The following is a 16,543-nucleotide window of genomic DNA, read 5'->3' as shown; positions in this document are numbered from 1 at the left end:
ACAGGCAGACATACAGACATACAAACGAGGGGCGTGCAATAAGTAATGCCCCTGAGCCACTTCCAGTTGTCTGATCACACTGAAATGTTGCATGTGCAATGATTTATATCTCTATGGGTTATATGGCAAATTACAGCTCTGCACTAATTGTGGTTTCTGTTTTACAGGTGTTTGAACTGAGTCATGTGTGAAATGGAGCATGTTAAATGTCAAGTAGTGATTCGGCTTTTGAATTTGAAAGGTAGCACAGCACAAGAGACTTTTTAATGAAATGAAAGAAACTTATAGTCATAATGCCCCATAATATGACCTTGTTAAAACGCTTACATCGTGAATTCAAACATGGCTGTAAGTCTGTGGAAACGGCTCCCAGACCTGGTCGCCCTCTTCTCACATTGATGAGGCATCTATCCGTCAAGTTGAAGCTGACATTACTATTCGCTAAATAGCCCAAGATGTCAAGATTAGTACAGAGTCTGTGGAAACTATCATTCATGACCATTTGCATATGCATAAGGTGTCTGCAAGATGAATTCCCATATTTCTCACACAATCCCAGAAGCGACAACGCCCTGGTCCACAACTCGCATCTCGCAAGATCAGAAGCACGGGTGTGTGGTTATGAAATATTCCCTACTCTCTTGACCTTGCACCCTCTGACTTTCACCTCTTCCCAGCCATGAAGTTGTTTTTGAAAGGAAAGCGTTTCCCAGATCATTCAGCCTTGATTTCTGAAGTCACGTCGTAGTTGGAGGACCAACCTGGAGTGTTCTACAAAAACGGTCCCCAGAACTGCATCAAACGGTGGGAGAAATGCATAACTCTGGGTGGTTCCTATGTAGAGAAAGACTAATAACTTTGCCAGGTTTCGTTGCTCTACTGCTATGAGATATGGGCAGGGGCATTACTTATTGCACAAGAGTATTTATATACTAGTGGGGATGCGCTCGGGCAAACTGAGCTCCTCCTTAAATATATTTTAATTTGTCCAGATTTCGTATATATTATTATAGAGTTATGATTTCAAGTGCAAAATTAAGAAAATAATCCCATCATTTAGAATCGAAACCGAAAAGCAAACATTAAAATCATTAAAAACTGGTTACGTTACCATTGTACCAACGTGACATGCATGTTGATGATTACAAATTAAATACAAACTAAGAGGGATGTACAAAATGAATAACAATTTTAAAAAAATGTTAAGATTTTTAACGCTTTAAAAATGATTTTAATCGGCTAAAGAACCAAAAATAACGTTCATAAAAGTCCAATCACTTGAGACCCCTAGCGTTTCTTCTAGGTTTCTGGGCTGTACGAGTGCCGCGGTATGAGCAGGTACATGCATCTCTGCTGTGGGTGATTCCTCCGTCTACGTGTGCATGCGTTATCTATGAATTTGTCTATAATTTATTCCAGATGGTAAGCCATATCATAGGGCTGAACTTGACAGCATTCTATTCTTTAAGTTAGGTCATTCTTCCCCGGGTCTCGGTTTTTTTAGTGTTCCCGCTTCCTCGAGCACGTGTCTCCACTACTGCTCATTGCTGGTACTCATGCTCGTCGTTCTTCTTAGCAGCCGTTTGTTTTTGTGTTTCACGTTGACATATCTTTCCGTCCCTTAAATATACACTTAACCTCCTTACGTGAAGCACATCTTGCCCGTGTGTATAAGTGTTTTGTCGATGCAGCCGCGACTTTTACTTTTGGAGGAGATAAAGTTGAAAATATGGAGATCAAAAGAGAGGGAAATAGCGAGGGAGAACGAGAGAGAGAGAGAGACAGACAGAAAGAGACAGAGAGAAACAGACAAACATTTTGCGTTTCCTGTATTAGATAGGTTGTGACCGTCTTTGTCCGGTCGTAAAATAAAATATTTATTACAATGTTTTTTAAAAATGAAAATTACAGAAGTAAAGCAGATTAATATACAAAATGTATAACGATTTTTTTTTCAATTTTGTCATTTTTGACCCCTTAAAAACTATTTTAACCGGCTAAAGACTCATAAGAGTCAGGTCAGTAAAAAGTCCAATGATTTGAGACGACTAGCGCACCTCTGCATCTTTAAGTTTCGCAAACTTTAAGCGGATATTATCATGACCCCTTCGGTCACGTCCGATACCTCAGTTCGAGGTAAACTGTACTCCAATTCTAAATATTTCTTACCTAGCCCTGAGTCATCATTCGTTTGCACCGAAAATGAAAATATGTTTTCGTTACATCTCTTAAAAATGACATTGTTTGTTGATTAAACAAAGTCATATATTAGTAAACAACAACATACATCTTAAAGTCATATAATATATTTATTCTTTTTATTCAGCAGGAGTTTTTGCTGTTGCCCGGGCATACGAAAATTAATAAAAAATAACATCTGCCCGTTTTTCTTCAGTGAATTTTGAGTTGTCGTCTCCTCTTTGGGGAGCTCAGCAGCCCATCTGGATCGGTCATGCTACACCTGAATGCTATATATCAATCTTAATCATTTTTATTTTAATTATTCCATAAGTGCATATACGTATCAGGTTAGTACGGTGGTAACGTCTCTAGATTTGAATGCTACAATTTTGCTGTCGGTTTCGATTCTAGCTGATGGCACCCGAGTCCTTTTTAAAATTTAAAATCACGATTGTATAATAATATATAGGAAATCCGGACAAATTAAAATACATTTAAATCTGTTTTCCGACCAGTACAAAGCCGGACCCTCCCATACTGTTTGTTTATATATATATATATATATATATATATATATATATATATATATATATATATATATATATTGTATATTGTTTGTTTATATATATATATATATATATATATATATATATATATATATATATATATATATATATATATATATAAAACGTTTTGCCATTCTCTGTGTGTTTTCTTTTTTTGTTGTTGTTACGTTGAAACTTTTTGCCTTCTGATTAATGAATCGATATTCTCATGCGTTCGTGCCCCATAGATAATGAAAAATTTGACTTATTTATAAAATAAGCATTCGTTACAAGTTTTAACGATATATATTTACAATAATTACGATTTTAAAATTGAATGCTTAGGATATATTTAACATATATTTGAAGGGTAGAAATTGTTTCTAAGTTTAAATATTTCTTTATTTATGTATTAAATTACAAATGCTTTAATATGTTATTTAATAGATGTGTAAGTTTGCAGTAAGAACAGTCAATACGCATATGGCTAAAAAAGTTTCCAGGTTTCCAGGTAAGTAGTATATTTTATTCCGTATTTCGTTTATTATTTACCAGTTAAAGGAACAATACGATTTATCCTGAAATTAATTTATGACTTCTGGAATAATATCTGTTGTTAATCTAACTCCAAAGCTATAGTTTTTACATATTTCATCATACATATAACAATCTAGCTTATATGTATAAATAATGTTTCCGCTTTAAATCATTGCCTATGCTTCCCACGCTCCATAATGGTATTTTCAGTTGTATGTTTTATGTAAACTTTATATTATTTCTATTATGTTTATACTATATGTATATTATTATAGTGCCGTTAAACTTACTAAAATAGAGCTATGCATATGTTTTTTTTATTGTACGAACAGCTATGAATATAGGAGATGATCTTACAGATCCATATAGTAATGCTCTTTTGGTATGCTGAGGTTGTTTGGAAGTTGCATTAATAATTGTGAACCTGTAACCATGCTTGTCATTCATTTTTTTAAACATTATTAAATATACAAATACCTACGAATGCTTTGTTTCGCCTATCCGTTACCCTTTTATCTTAAAAAAATTAGATGATTGCTTCCGGAGACTTATGTGACGTCAAAACCTTTAGTATTGTCTGTATTGTGCAACACTACCAATTTGCCAGTCTCTAACAAACTCACAATAAAGCTGCACTCAATTAGAGATATCTATACTTCTTATTCTTATTTACAAAAGAATAAAGAATGCAAATTGATGTGTTACTTAGCGCATTAATTCTTGCCTGGACAGTGTTTATAATCTACTTCATAATCTCGTTATATCTTTATATAAAGATTACCCTAATTTGGGCTCCATGATCGAGGCCAAATTTTTGTTCAACGGCCATCGCTGAGGAATGTTTCATATTGTTGAAATTCATTATAAAATGCACATTCGCAGTTGCAGCAAGAATTAACTTCGAAAATTCTGGCTGGTAGAAAATTAAGTGCATTGCCTGGAAGGTGTAACAATAATCGAAGTTAACATTATATACACTCCCTCCTTTAGCTTAATCCTCCACTTCGCGCAACAATGCATCATCGGAATAATGACGAACGATCAACAACTGCCGATTGGACCCGATTTCGAGTACTTCATCTGCAAACCCAGATCACAATGCGTTTATGCCACTCAGAACTCAGAATTGTGATCTCAAAAGACGGTCACAAACTTCTTAGACCTACATAAAAAGGTAATATATTGTACACTGGCCACTACACCGACTTGGCTTTGTAGACCTCGCACAATAGGGAAAAACAAAAGTAATGTGCGAGATATTTCGAAGTTTTCAATTAGAGGATATATTCTTAGTACTTTGTTAATACACAGGAATCCTTATTTCCGAAGGATGTGGGGAGGAGACATGTGACGAAAATGCATTTACACTAGAATAATAGATAAGTGTAATTGTCTGTAAAACATCTAAATGAACCTTAATAGATTGTCTTGATAGTTATGGCAGTCTATTACATTATCTTCAAGCAGGGGACCTGCTAACCATTTGAATTACGGCCAAATAAGTCACCTGTGTTACCAGTTAAAATTATATATGAACCTATAAAAAGAGATAAGATGGATTATGGGAACGTTGTCGATAAATGAGAAAAGAGAAAATGTCAATTACTAAACCGTAAGATATGTTATACGAGGGCCGAATACAACAGCACTGGGTTGGAGAATCTGTTCGAATGTCAAATGATTATAGACTATATCAATGACAGTATGGTAAAGACAGGAGCTTGTAAAACCATTGGATAACAAATGATAAAGTGTGCGTAAAGATGGCAGCAAATGAATTACTCTGTGCAATCGAAGAATAATGTCCCATTCAGAGACACATTATACTAGACGAATCCACAATTAAATCTTCATACATCACAGCTGAATGACGAATGTAGATTATGTAGCTGAGGCGTTAGATGAATGAAAGTGGACAAAATCTACATTGCCAATATGCCAGGAAATTATTATCTGCAACGCAATGCAATTGTATGACGGCCAACTAGAACAGTATCAGCACCAATGCACATAATGACCCTCAGTGGTCTCGACAAGTGATCTCAACTCATCCATGATGCGTTCATAGATTGAGAAATATGTACAGAACATTCACTACTAGATTCACCAGTAAGCTGCCACATAGAATCCTCATTGGTAGAAAATGTGTGTGAGGCGAAAACTCTATAAATAAAAAGTCATACGCAAAAGGTTAGTAATGCCACTTCCATTAAGAGTAGACGTTTACTCTACACACACTAATTCATGAGTTAAAAATATAAATGTCTAGATGTTTATATAAAATTCTAATTTCCGTTTTTTTTTAAATTATTTTTAAGTTAGTATCCCGATCGGTGCCGGTTACGTCTTCCGCTATGGTTTGGTATCAAATCCTGCTTTTACTTCTAAATATCTGCTCACAAGGCATGAGGTAAGTTTATGTAGCAATTAATAGTAGTTGTAACAACAACTAAATTAGTAATAGTAGTAATAGTATTATATATAGAATTATGATTTTCGACAATATTTATAGAAAACGAACTGATGTGTACTTAATACGATGAGAATAGTAGTAATAAAAGTAGTATAGTTTCAGTTTTGGGTAGATAGACGATATTCACAATATATACTCAGGAGCAAGAAAATAGGCCAAGAGTGAAAGAAGGAAGACATCGATTTTTCAATATTCTCCATGTATTTTTCTGTTAATTTTAACATAAGATTTTTATTTTCAGATCATTATTATTATAGTATAAAGGATAAGTGAAAACTAATTCTAAAAGTGGAAAGGCCGCATTTTGGCGAGGATATAAAAAAAACGAATTGAATGATTAAGGCAGTCCAAAATGGCGTACAAGCAGATTTTTGATATTTTAAGAAAGTAAAATGTGAAAACATCTTTTTCTGAAATGAAGCGAATTGGTCAAACGTTTGAAGTCAAAAACTTGATAATAGGGAAATCTGGATCTGCTCGCCCTAGAGCATTCACTTCGAAGGACGACCACATGCTTAAATTAACTGTTTTGAAAGATCGAAAGAAAACTTATGTTGAACATAGCAAGAATTCAAAACAGGAACTGGAAATTCTCTTTCTAGATATGCAATATCTAGACGAATGAAATAAATAGGATTTTCCTCTATAACGTGTGCAAAGAAGCTATTTTTATCTAAGAAGAACATCAATGATGGAAACAGATTTCTCTCATGTTATGTCAAGAAAGATACATACTGGTTGAGGCATGTTTTCTGGTTAGAGGAATCAAGATTTTGACTTTTTAGTGATGCTCCTGATGCTCCCGAACGGTGCAATCAACTAACTGGAGAAAGATTTCGCCAAGTTGCATAAAAACGACCGTTAAACACGGGAATGGAGGGATAATGGTATGGGGAACTTTTACTGCCGGGAAATTATTAGATGTGAAAATTCAATCAATGCAAATGAATACATTCAAGTAGTAGAAACAGAATTGTTACTAAGTACACAGAAGCTGTGAATATCCCATAACATTATTTTTCAACATGATAATGCTTCTGCACATACTGCTAAAGTCAGGGAAAAATGTGTTTCAATTGATGTGATATTTTGCTCACGTCAAAGCCTCGATTCAAACCCAACCGAGAATATTTGGTCCATAATATTTCGTGCATTGGCCGGTAGAACTTTCTTATACAATGACAAACTGTGGTAAGCTATGCAACGCGAATGGAATAGCATCTGCCCTTTACAGTGTTCCATTTTTGTTGAGAGCATGTCTAAAAGATTGATCTTTTAAAGAAATCAAAAGGGATTGCGATTCCATCCTAAGCATTTATGAAAAAATATATCTTGTTCTGTATTATTAGTCTCGTTTACATTTCCTTGTTCAATTTTTATTTGTTCAATATAGCTTTTAGTGCAATAAATGTATTAAAAAAATTTGGCCTATTTTTGTTTGCTCACGAGTGTATATACATATATATATATATATATATATATATATATATATATATATATATATATAGTATAAAATGCTTGATAGTTTATGTTTGCTCACGAGTGTACACACACACACACACACACACACACACACCCACACACACATATATATATATATATATATATATATATATATATATATATATATATATATATAGAATAAAATACTTGATAGTTTATGATTAAAATTAAAAATTAAAAAACACTTTCACAAGGAAGAGCAAACAAAATCAATAAATTGTACGGTCGTTTCGGAAACGGTGTTTTTATTGAGACAGACAATAAGTCTTAGACCATACTTTTTATCATCTGCTTTTATAAAACAAATTCTCCTCATCAGCAAAAAGAGGGTGTGGGTGTTTAAAGACACTAAAAATAAAACTAGCATTTTTAAGTAAGGCAGATATATCTTTTAATTGTCAACCTTTAAATCCTGTAAGTCTCATCTTCAATGCATTCATTGGGGTTTAAATGACAGTAAACAATCATCTTTCCATTGATGCAGATTGTGTATGTATCATTGTCTATTGCTTAAAATATATTACGAGGAATGAATTTCCCGGTTCACGAATTTGCAAATGAATAAATAAATTAATAAAATTAATAAAAAATAATGGCGTTTATCAAATACCGCATGTTTTTGGTTACAATATCCCGTCAAAGTATAGTTTGGCTAAACGATAAATACCCTGGAAAACTCACTTCTAGTCAATGTGTAATTTTAAGATATGCAAACGACGAAATGATTTGCGGGGATTTGAAATGGTACCTTTTTTATCGTGATTAGAAAATTCAAATAAAAAGGGGAAGGACACACTGCCTTTAAGACGATACCATTCGACCTGTAGTTGACTGCTTTACCACTAAACTGTATTTCCAGAATAAAATAAATATTTTTTGTAGAATAAATAACAGATGAAATGTTATCTTCTTTGCCGGTGTAACGTAAACATCATCGTGTAAATATTCTTCTTTTTGTATGTAAGACAGAAAAGCTATTAATTTTTTTTCGATTTCGATACTTATCGGATGAATTTTTGCACAAAACATATATAAGAAAAATGCGAAACATCACAGTTAGCTTTTTGTGAAAATTACAAAAGATAGGCCCAGTCGTTTCAAAACCTATGAGAAACTCTCTCTCTCTCTCTCTCTCTCTCTCTCTCTCTCTCTCTCTCTCTCACACACACACACACACACACACACACACACACACACAAAAGTTACTTTTATATAATAGTAGAAATAAAGATATACGAGGACCTTCAATAAATTTTCAGACCTTTTTCGTATTGGAACTTTTATTGATAGTACATTCACGAAACTCTTGTTCCATTCAAAGTAATCTCCTTCGACTGGAATGGACTTGTTTTACCGTTCAAACAAATTTTAAAAGGAACCATAGAAGTCCATTGTGTGAGTGTGTCAATGACACTCGTCACAGCTTCTTTCATCCAGTTCATTGTCTAAAAAACAGCCTCTAAGGGTTTCCCTTAGCTAAGGGATAACCAAATGTCACGAGAACAAGCTCTTGACAATAGAGAGGGTGAGAAACTGTCTTGATGCCTATCTTTGTCAAATAGTCTGTGCCTAGAATAACGTTGTGGAGTTATGCATTGCGACAAACTTCGCGTAAATCTTCTGCATTTCGTGTTCCACGCGAATAATATTGTATATTGTTCCCACACTGTCAATAAACTGTGCACTTATTACCTCTAAAGCCACACGCGTTCCTTATCCATGACTTTTTATTTGGCTAGTCAACTCTGGTGTTCTTATTCTCCTTTTCTTTACACATCTTTCAGTATCCCTCACAGAATGAGCCCCTTCCTTTAATATCTTTTGCAACGCTAAAACTAATGCTCGATACATGCAATATGCTACAAACGCCGTCTAAAGCAACCCATGCATTTCTGTGGCAGTTTTAACTATTATAAAACAAATTTGTATCGCATATTGCCCTTTTAAGATGTCTTCACGTCCAGATTGCATTTTTTTACAATTTACCAGCAGTGACAATCCAGCTCTAGTAGGGTCTTTCCAATTCCTGGTGTAGCTGTTTATTTGAACCTTACATCATACACCTGAGTGTGACATTTCATATAAATAAAGATAACATACTGGATTTTAACGGGGCTACGACAATTTTTAATGCCTGTACAGAATGTCAGGAAACTTATGTAAGGCATCTCGTATATACATATATAATTCCACGGTAACAATATTCAAAGAAAAATGAATTGAATGAGGCTTATATAATAGAACCTAATAATAAAGAAAAAAAACTATATCTTATATTCAAATAAACATTTTCATGTCGCTAACACACCAGAATATAGTTCTAATTCTGTAGCGATAAAAAATAATATTTATTTTATATTAAAAAACCCGATCGATACATTCGAACACAGCGACATATACCATGTCTAGCTTCATTATCAAGTACCTAATCCAGTCGGCCAGTTTGCCCCAAAATATTCTGTTGAAATTTAAACATTTATGTTTTAAATGCTCATTAAAATCTGTCAGAGTAACTTAACTATTATATGATGACCTGCACATAGGAGCCTAATTGACCGACTTTCTTTTTAAATTTAAACTGAAAATACTCACCGATAATAAACAAGTTTCTTTAAGGGGCTTACATTTGCTATAATATTGATTAAATACCTACAAGCTCTAGTGTTTCACCATTTTGGGAATCATCAGTACAGGGTGTAACAATTAACACCTGTTGATAGCTTCGGACACAGCAACAAAAACCATGCCTGGCTTTCTTGGCAAATACCTAATGTGCTCGGCTTTCGTTAACCTCAAGAAACACTTTTGAAATTAAAACATTGATTTTTTAAATGTTCAGTAACGTCTTTAAGAGTGATCTTATCATTATATGATGATCTGCACCCCCACATATGTATATATATATATATATATATATATATATATATATATATATATATATATATATATATATATATTTATATATATATATATATTTTGTACTTTGTCGCATTTAGGTACAGTATTTTAACAACCCAACACAAACTATCCCGATGACTATCTATGCATGGAATCTTCTCTTTAATTGTATCATGCTAAGCACGTGTATATTTTAATATTTATTTCAAAACTATAAAAGCGTGTACATTTGTTCTTTTCGCATTTTTAGGGATCAATTTGCAAGCAGAATAAAAAAGTGAAGTTCCCGTTTGCTCCGAAAGGATTACCTGTCATAAACAACGATAACAGCATGATATACTTCATCATTTCGGATTTTGTGGGCAACACATTGCTTTATTCTTCATATCTCGAAAATCGCATGAAGTTTAAGTTAAAGACTGAAAATGTAAGAGAAAGGACGACGTACCTTTTAATTTAATCTATATTTTTATGCAAATACTTTTAATATTACTAAGTAATAGCAGTTTTTTTGCTTCACAGCCTTTACCTGAGAGAAAAAATCTACTTAATTAAAGAAAATCTTGATTAACGATTTACATTCTTAGTCTTAACGGGAACTATTTAATACAGGTCTGAGAACAGTATCCTTTCGATATTCGACAACACGATCCATTTTCTTTTTTCACCATTAGTTGACAGACATTTGATGTACTTTTGTAGGTGTAAGAGTAGCATGTGTGTTAAGAATACTACGTCGTTGTTCGATGATCAGATAAATCGTTTTCGTAGAATGAATAAATTCTAATAAGATGTAATTAATATAAGGAAACAAAAATCATAAATATATAACAGTAGTGGCGAATGGTCGGACTGACGAAATTATTTTGATTAAGGAGAATGTGAAACCAGTATATTGAGAGAAGAGTGTGTAGAATGAATAACGCCTGCAAGTCAATTCTAGGGGAAATATAACACTGAAAAGTGAAGTGACAACTCTTAGATAGAATTAAAAGCAGTATCCTTCGGAGAAAGTAAAAAAATAGATAAATAAGGGAAGAAATAAACGGATTAAAGCAAAAACAGAAAACTAAGAAGTAAAGGAATGGAGTAAGGTTTATGCAGTATTTTTATTTTTAATTTTAGGGTTAATTTATTGACGATTATAAATCTTTTAAGAAAATATTTTTATAGACTTTTTTTACATATGAGATGAGATCAGTTAATAAGAAGTCTCAGTCTGGTGGCGTATGCGTGCATAACTTCTGTCCATTAATATTTTTATTTCAATATAACATTTCTCTGATGAGTGCTATGACGAGTTTTAAATGAATGTTGGTTTTCATATATATATTTCGTTGTAGCCGACACAATGGAATGTATGGATACCCATGTGTTTTGGTGAGGTTGGGTTGTTGGTAGATTCTATTTTTATATATTATATGAATGCTACAACAGTTAATTTATAAATTATTATTTCCATTTTAAAAACCAGAAACACAGTGAACTGTTTAAAACCACGTGTCACAAATTCAAATGCATTGGCAGTTATCTGCCAAAGGTAAGTGTTTTTTTTTTGTTGTAATTATTTTCATTTTTTATATTTAGTATTAAGTTCATTGATATCAGCTGCAGTATGTAATTTGAGATTTTGTAGGAAGTGCTTATGGCATTTCATACAATTTTAACGAAAACGCTTTTCCCGGCTCTTATAAACTTTTGCTATCGTTATATGTTATTTGATTATTAGGGAGTTGTTTGATATGGGCAGCCAGGTTGCATTAATAACAACCAATCACAGGTCGCCGTATAAAAACGCTTTACCCTATACGAGCCTTCATTAAGTTCATTTCTCTTTTGTTGTTTATGCTCTGAATAGCAATCACAGCTGAAGTTATCTTAGCTTTCAAAATAATAAGAGACGTACAAGGCTTCCTCCTAGCACAGGAATAGTGGAGTGCTTACTATTACACCGAAACGAACCGAGAACGAGAACAGCAAGAACCGTTTAAATATCTTAGTTTCAACGATACATTGTCGCATTATATTACATATGTGCAAGCCTATTCCTGTTCTCTTCGTTCTTTTTCGTTTTGTTAAACATAAACTTTATTATGTTTTTATTTGCGATACGTCTCTTTCCTTTTGACAGCTTCCAGAATATTTCATGCCGTTTATAATTTGAAAAGTCCGAACACCCCCCATATATATATATATATATATATATATATATATATATATATATATATATATATATATATATATATATATATATATATATGTGTGTGTGTGTGTGCTTGTGTTTGTGTTTGTAGCTGATATTTTGTATTAATACATATTATTACATGGTCGGTGTACGATATGCCTTCAATAATTTTCCTTACTTCTTGAATATGGGTATTTTTGATATCACACATGAAAAGTAATTCTAGTAAACTTTAAAGTAATCTGTTTCGGCTGCAATCACGTTTTGTATCGTTCAAAATAACTTCTAGAAGCCCCCATTGAAATTCTGCTGTATGAGCCTCTTAATGGCCCTCGTCACATACTTTTTTGTCTCCTAAATCCTTTCAAAAAGACAGCTTCTAAGGTTGTCCTTGGGTTTATAAAATTGCAAAACGTTACAGTGAGCAATGTCTGAAAAAGTAAGAAACTGTCTTAATCCCATCTTTGAGCAGCTTTGAGACAAACATCGAGCAAGTATCTTCCATGTTTAGTTCCTCGCGAATAATCATGTGTACAGTTCTCACATTGTCATCAAACTGTGATTTATTTTCTTATAGACATTAAATCCTCCTACCCCGTAAAATCGCGTCGGTTTGTGAGTGATATGAGGGAATAAAAGCGGGGAGTATGTAAGTTTTAATTAAAGGGATAGGAGGAGTAACGAAGTCTAAATACCAGAGTTGATTGGTCAAATTAAATATTTTATTGATAAGAATAGCCGTGTGTCTAAATAAACAATAACTGCACAGTCTTGTGTCAGTGTGTGCACTGTACACACGGTTGATAGAAACTGGAAATGCGGATGAATTACCCGAAATTTACTCCAAGCGTACTCAGGGAAAACCAGAAAGAAATACGTTGTAATGACTGCCTGGAGATGGTGAAGCTGATCATATCAGACCACGCATCTCTTGAGAATATAGTCACGTGCAATAAAAGCTGGATCTACTGATGTGGTCCAGAAACATTGAACCACAGTTCACGGTTCAAACATGCTAGCTCTCTCAGCACCAAGAAGGTTAGACAGAGCAACTCCACCCAAAAGCTTAAGATGATGTGTTTTTGTGACAGTACGGTCATGATCTCCATGCACTTGATTCCCACTGGACACACAGTCAACAGGGAATATCAGGTTGACGTTTAAAGAGAGCTCAGCAATGGAGTTCTGTAAATAGGTCAGTGACATTCCCTTAGCAGTCTATACCTCTATACTTGTCACATACTATTTGACTAAGATGGGCATCAAGATAATTCTTCATATTCGCCATAGTTCAGTCCTTGTTCCCTGTGCCTTTTGTTTATTTCTTTAGCTGATGAATAACCATAGTGACTGTCGTTATGAGCCAATCGATGAGGTGAAAGAGGATGTGTCTAGTAGATGACACCCTCACACACGAATTTTGCGTGTCTCCCATCAATAAAAGTTTCAATAAATGAAGTATCTGGAGATTTATTCGCGGGATAGATAGTCAAATCTAAAAGGAATGGATATATCTTTAACTAAAACTAATCAGCTAATAGTAAAAATATCAGGAATATTTTTACGTCGACGGAATATGTTACTATTTGAAAATAGACTATGTAAACGGATGAGAAATATATCTGTTCCCACTAAATTCAGATTTATGTATTTTGGTGCAAGCAGGAAAACAGGGAACATGAAAGAAACTCCCAGACTAGCATTCTGTGGGAAGAAATTATTAGTATAGTAGGCTTGCCGACATCTATGCATATCCACAATGAAGAAGTTAGAGTTTATACTCAACGGAGTTGTTGGTTGTATGAACGTCGTGGGGTTACAAGTGCAAGGTATCCATCAGAGCATATTCCATTAAAGTACTTGTAAAATAAACACAGAGACGCCCCATTGCAGCAATAGCAAAAAACTTGGAGCGATATGCATTACATTAGATGTTCTCACTTGACTTTCTCTATGATACATAGACAAGTGTTGGATGCCACAGCCCAGATGTCGCAACACTTTATGTATTTTTTTTTAATTGTAGATTGTACAACAAGAAATTCGGGTGGCAATATTTCTTCCACCTAACAGTCATGCTTGAAAGTTTTTTTTTTATTCATCGCATGATATATTTATAACTTGATCGATATATGCAACCATACATTGATCGATTTGACCTATATTGCCTTGACAGAGTACAAAATAGATTTTGTCGCTTAGTGGGGGTGCCTTTTTCTCCTCCCTGCAACGTCTCTCCCAGAGAAGAGATGTGGCGAGCCTGTAATCTCCCGCCTAGTACATACCAATAAGTCTCCTGTGTGTCATGAGCAATTTGCTAGAATCCATATTTGATGTGTGTATCGGATATTAGAATAAACATTATCAGTTGGCTTATCTGCATTTGCATCAAATACTTCCTCTATATTAAAATATTATATCCTCTATATTAAAATATTATATCCTCTATATTAAAAAAATAAAAATGCCAACTCACTCACGTGTGTACTTGTATTTTTGTTTTGTTTTTATCTCCATGTGCCAAAGTGAAATTGCTTGTTAATTCCGCCCCCGTAGTAAATTGCACTGTCTCATCCTTCAAATATGCCCATTCTATGGACACCCAGACACAACAGAATAATTTTGCGTAATTTGTTCAATATAAAAGATTAAAATAGCGAATTTTAGATAGAATCATGTACTTACAAATATATATCTATATACACATAGAAAACTTTGCATAAATAGATATTAATTTACTTAGATATGGTTCAGCATTTCGACTACGTTGTTAGATTTTGAGACAATCAATGCATTGAAAATTGTGTTGCCCAAGAATAGTATAATGGGAAAATCAAGTATAAATATGTACAAACGGACAGCCATTTAGCAACAATATCGATTATTTCGTCGATATAACTTTATGGTTAGAATCCATTGTTACAGCAGTTCTCCTATGAGCGAAACGTCGCTACGTTGTCAGGTTTAACGTTTAGTAAAGTTACCATTTGTCAAATCCAATACATTATGAGCAATGTTTGTTTGACTAGATGCACTGGCGGCGAAAAAATAGTGTACTTCCCAGGTTTTAGAAAAGTTTAAACATCAGTTCTATTAAGCTTTTAATTAAGAGAACTTGATATTGCGCTGTTATTGTTGTATGATTTCTATTTCACCATGTTTATTTTTTATTAAATGTTACCCACTAACAATGATAGCGGTATGCCTTTTCACATAGAATGTTAATTACTGATATCTTAATGCATAATCGATGTCATCCCATTTGATTAAAGTTTTCATTCCGCTTAACCTACATATTTATTACTAAATTATAACTTGTCAGGAAATAGTTACTTCCAAAATATGTTTAAATTATATAATGATAACCTCCTGCGATAGTATAAATAAAAATACACTATTGAATAGAAGCATGACCAGTGTTCCCCAAATGCGAGAAAAAAATAACAAATATTTATTTCCTCACCGCTCTATTAATTAACACAGCTCTTACAGTACACGCAGGGTCTGCATCGTACGTATTGTTTGTGCAGTTTTATTTAAGAATTTGTACCTAGTTACACGAAATCAAATTCACGAAATGGGAGAATTTACTGAGAAAGATCTGGAAGCTGTGTTTTCACCAAGATATATAGAACACTTATGCCCGATATAAAATATTCATAAGTAGAACTATGTGATATATTAAAATAAGAATAATCCTTGGAACTGAAAAAAATATAATAAATTAGCTGTGCGTTTGCAGAGTAATATGTAAATTTGTTAACATAACGATTCCAGTCACATATATATGCTGATTACATTAGAATAGTTAATTTACTATTGTGTTCATTCGAAATCGTTATTTTAATATCAGTTTTAGAGATGAATGACCAAAATTTATATGAATAGAGATAAGGATCAAATCTTGAGAATCCTTTAAAATTAAAACAAACCGAGCATGCGAAGTCTCCCTCGGCGAAAAAACGATTTGGGAGAAATGTTACTCCTAGTAATGTCCCCTAGATGGAGACTAGATAATCCCGGAAAATCCGTTCTTACAAAAATGTATTTCCCCATGAATAATATTTGTGAAAACTTTAAACAAATCAAAGGCGTGATTATATAAATAGTGAGAAAAATCGACTGATTTGGGAGCAATTTTACTTTTATAATGACCCCTCTAGGGGTTGGGCAACAAGAGTACTCCTTAACAATACGTTCTGCCAAAAGCTTTCTATCACC

The 16,543-nt window shown here is 33.6% G+C and overlaps 1 protein-coding gene across 7 annotated transcripts in view; it reads left to right on the top strand.

Annotated features, from left to right (window-relative positions):
- Positions 1-16,543, top strand: part of LOC145276832 (lipopolysaccharide-binding protein-like) — a 274,030-nt gene that overhangs the window by 218,420 nt on the left and 39,067 nt on the right. For all 7 annotated transcript variants that reach the window (XM_080128191.1, XM_080128188.1, XM_080128193.1 and 4 more), the window contains 4 exons: positions 3,174-3,237; positions 5,582-5,673; positions 10,388-10,564; positions 11,612-11,677. In XM_080128191.1, the coding sequence (XP_079984317.1) occupies positions 3,174-3,237; positions 5,582-5,673; positions 10,388-10,564; positions 11,612-11,677 (399 nt within the window). The remainder of the gene's footprint in view (positions 1-3,173; positions 3,238-5,581; positions 5,674-10,387; positions 10,565-11,611; positions 11,678-16,543) is intronic.

The sequence above is a fragment of the Euprymna scolopes genome, chromosome 5, assembly GCF_053919585.1.
Source record: "Euprymna scolopes isolate OS-2025 chromosome 5, ASM5391958v1, whole genome shotgun sequence".
NCBI lineage: Eukaryota > Metazoa > Mollusca > Cephalopoda > Sepiida > Sepiolidae > Euprymna > Euprymna scolopes.
Note: the sequence above shows the minus strand (reverse complement) of the source record. Positions and strands in the feature narration are given on the sequence as shown.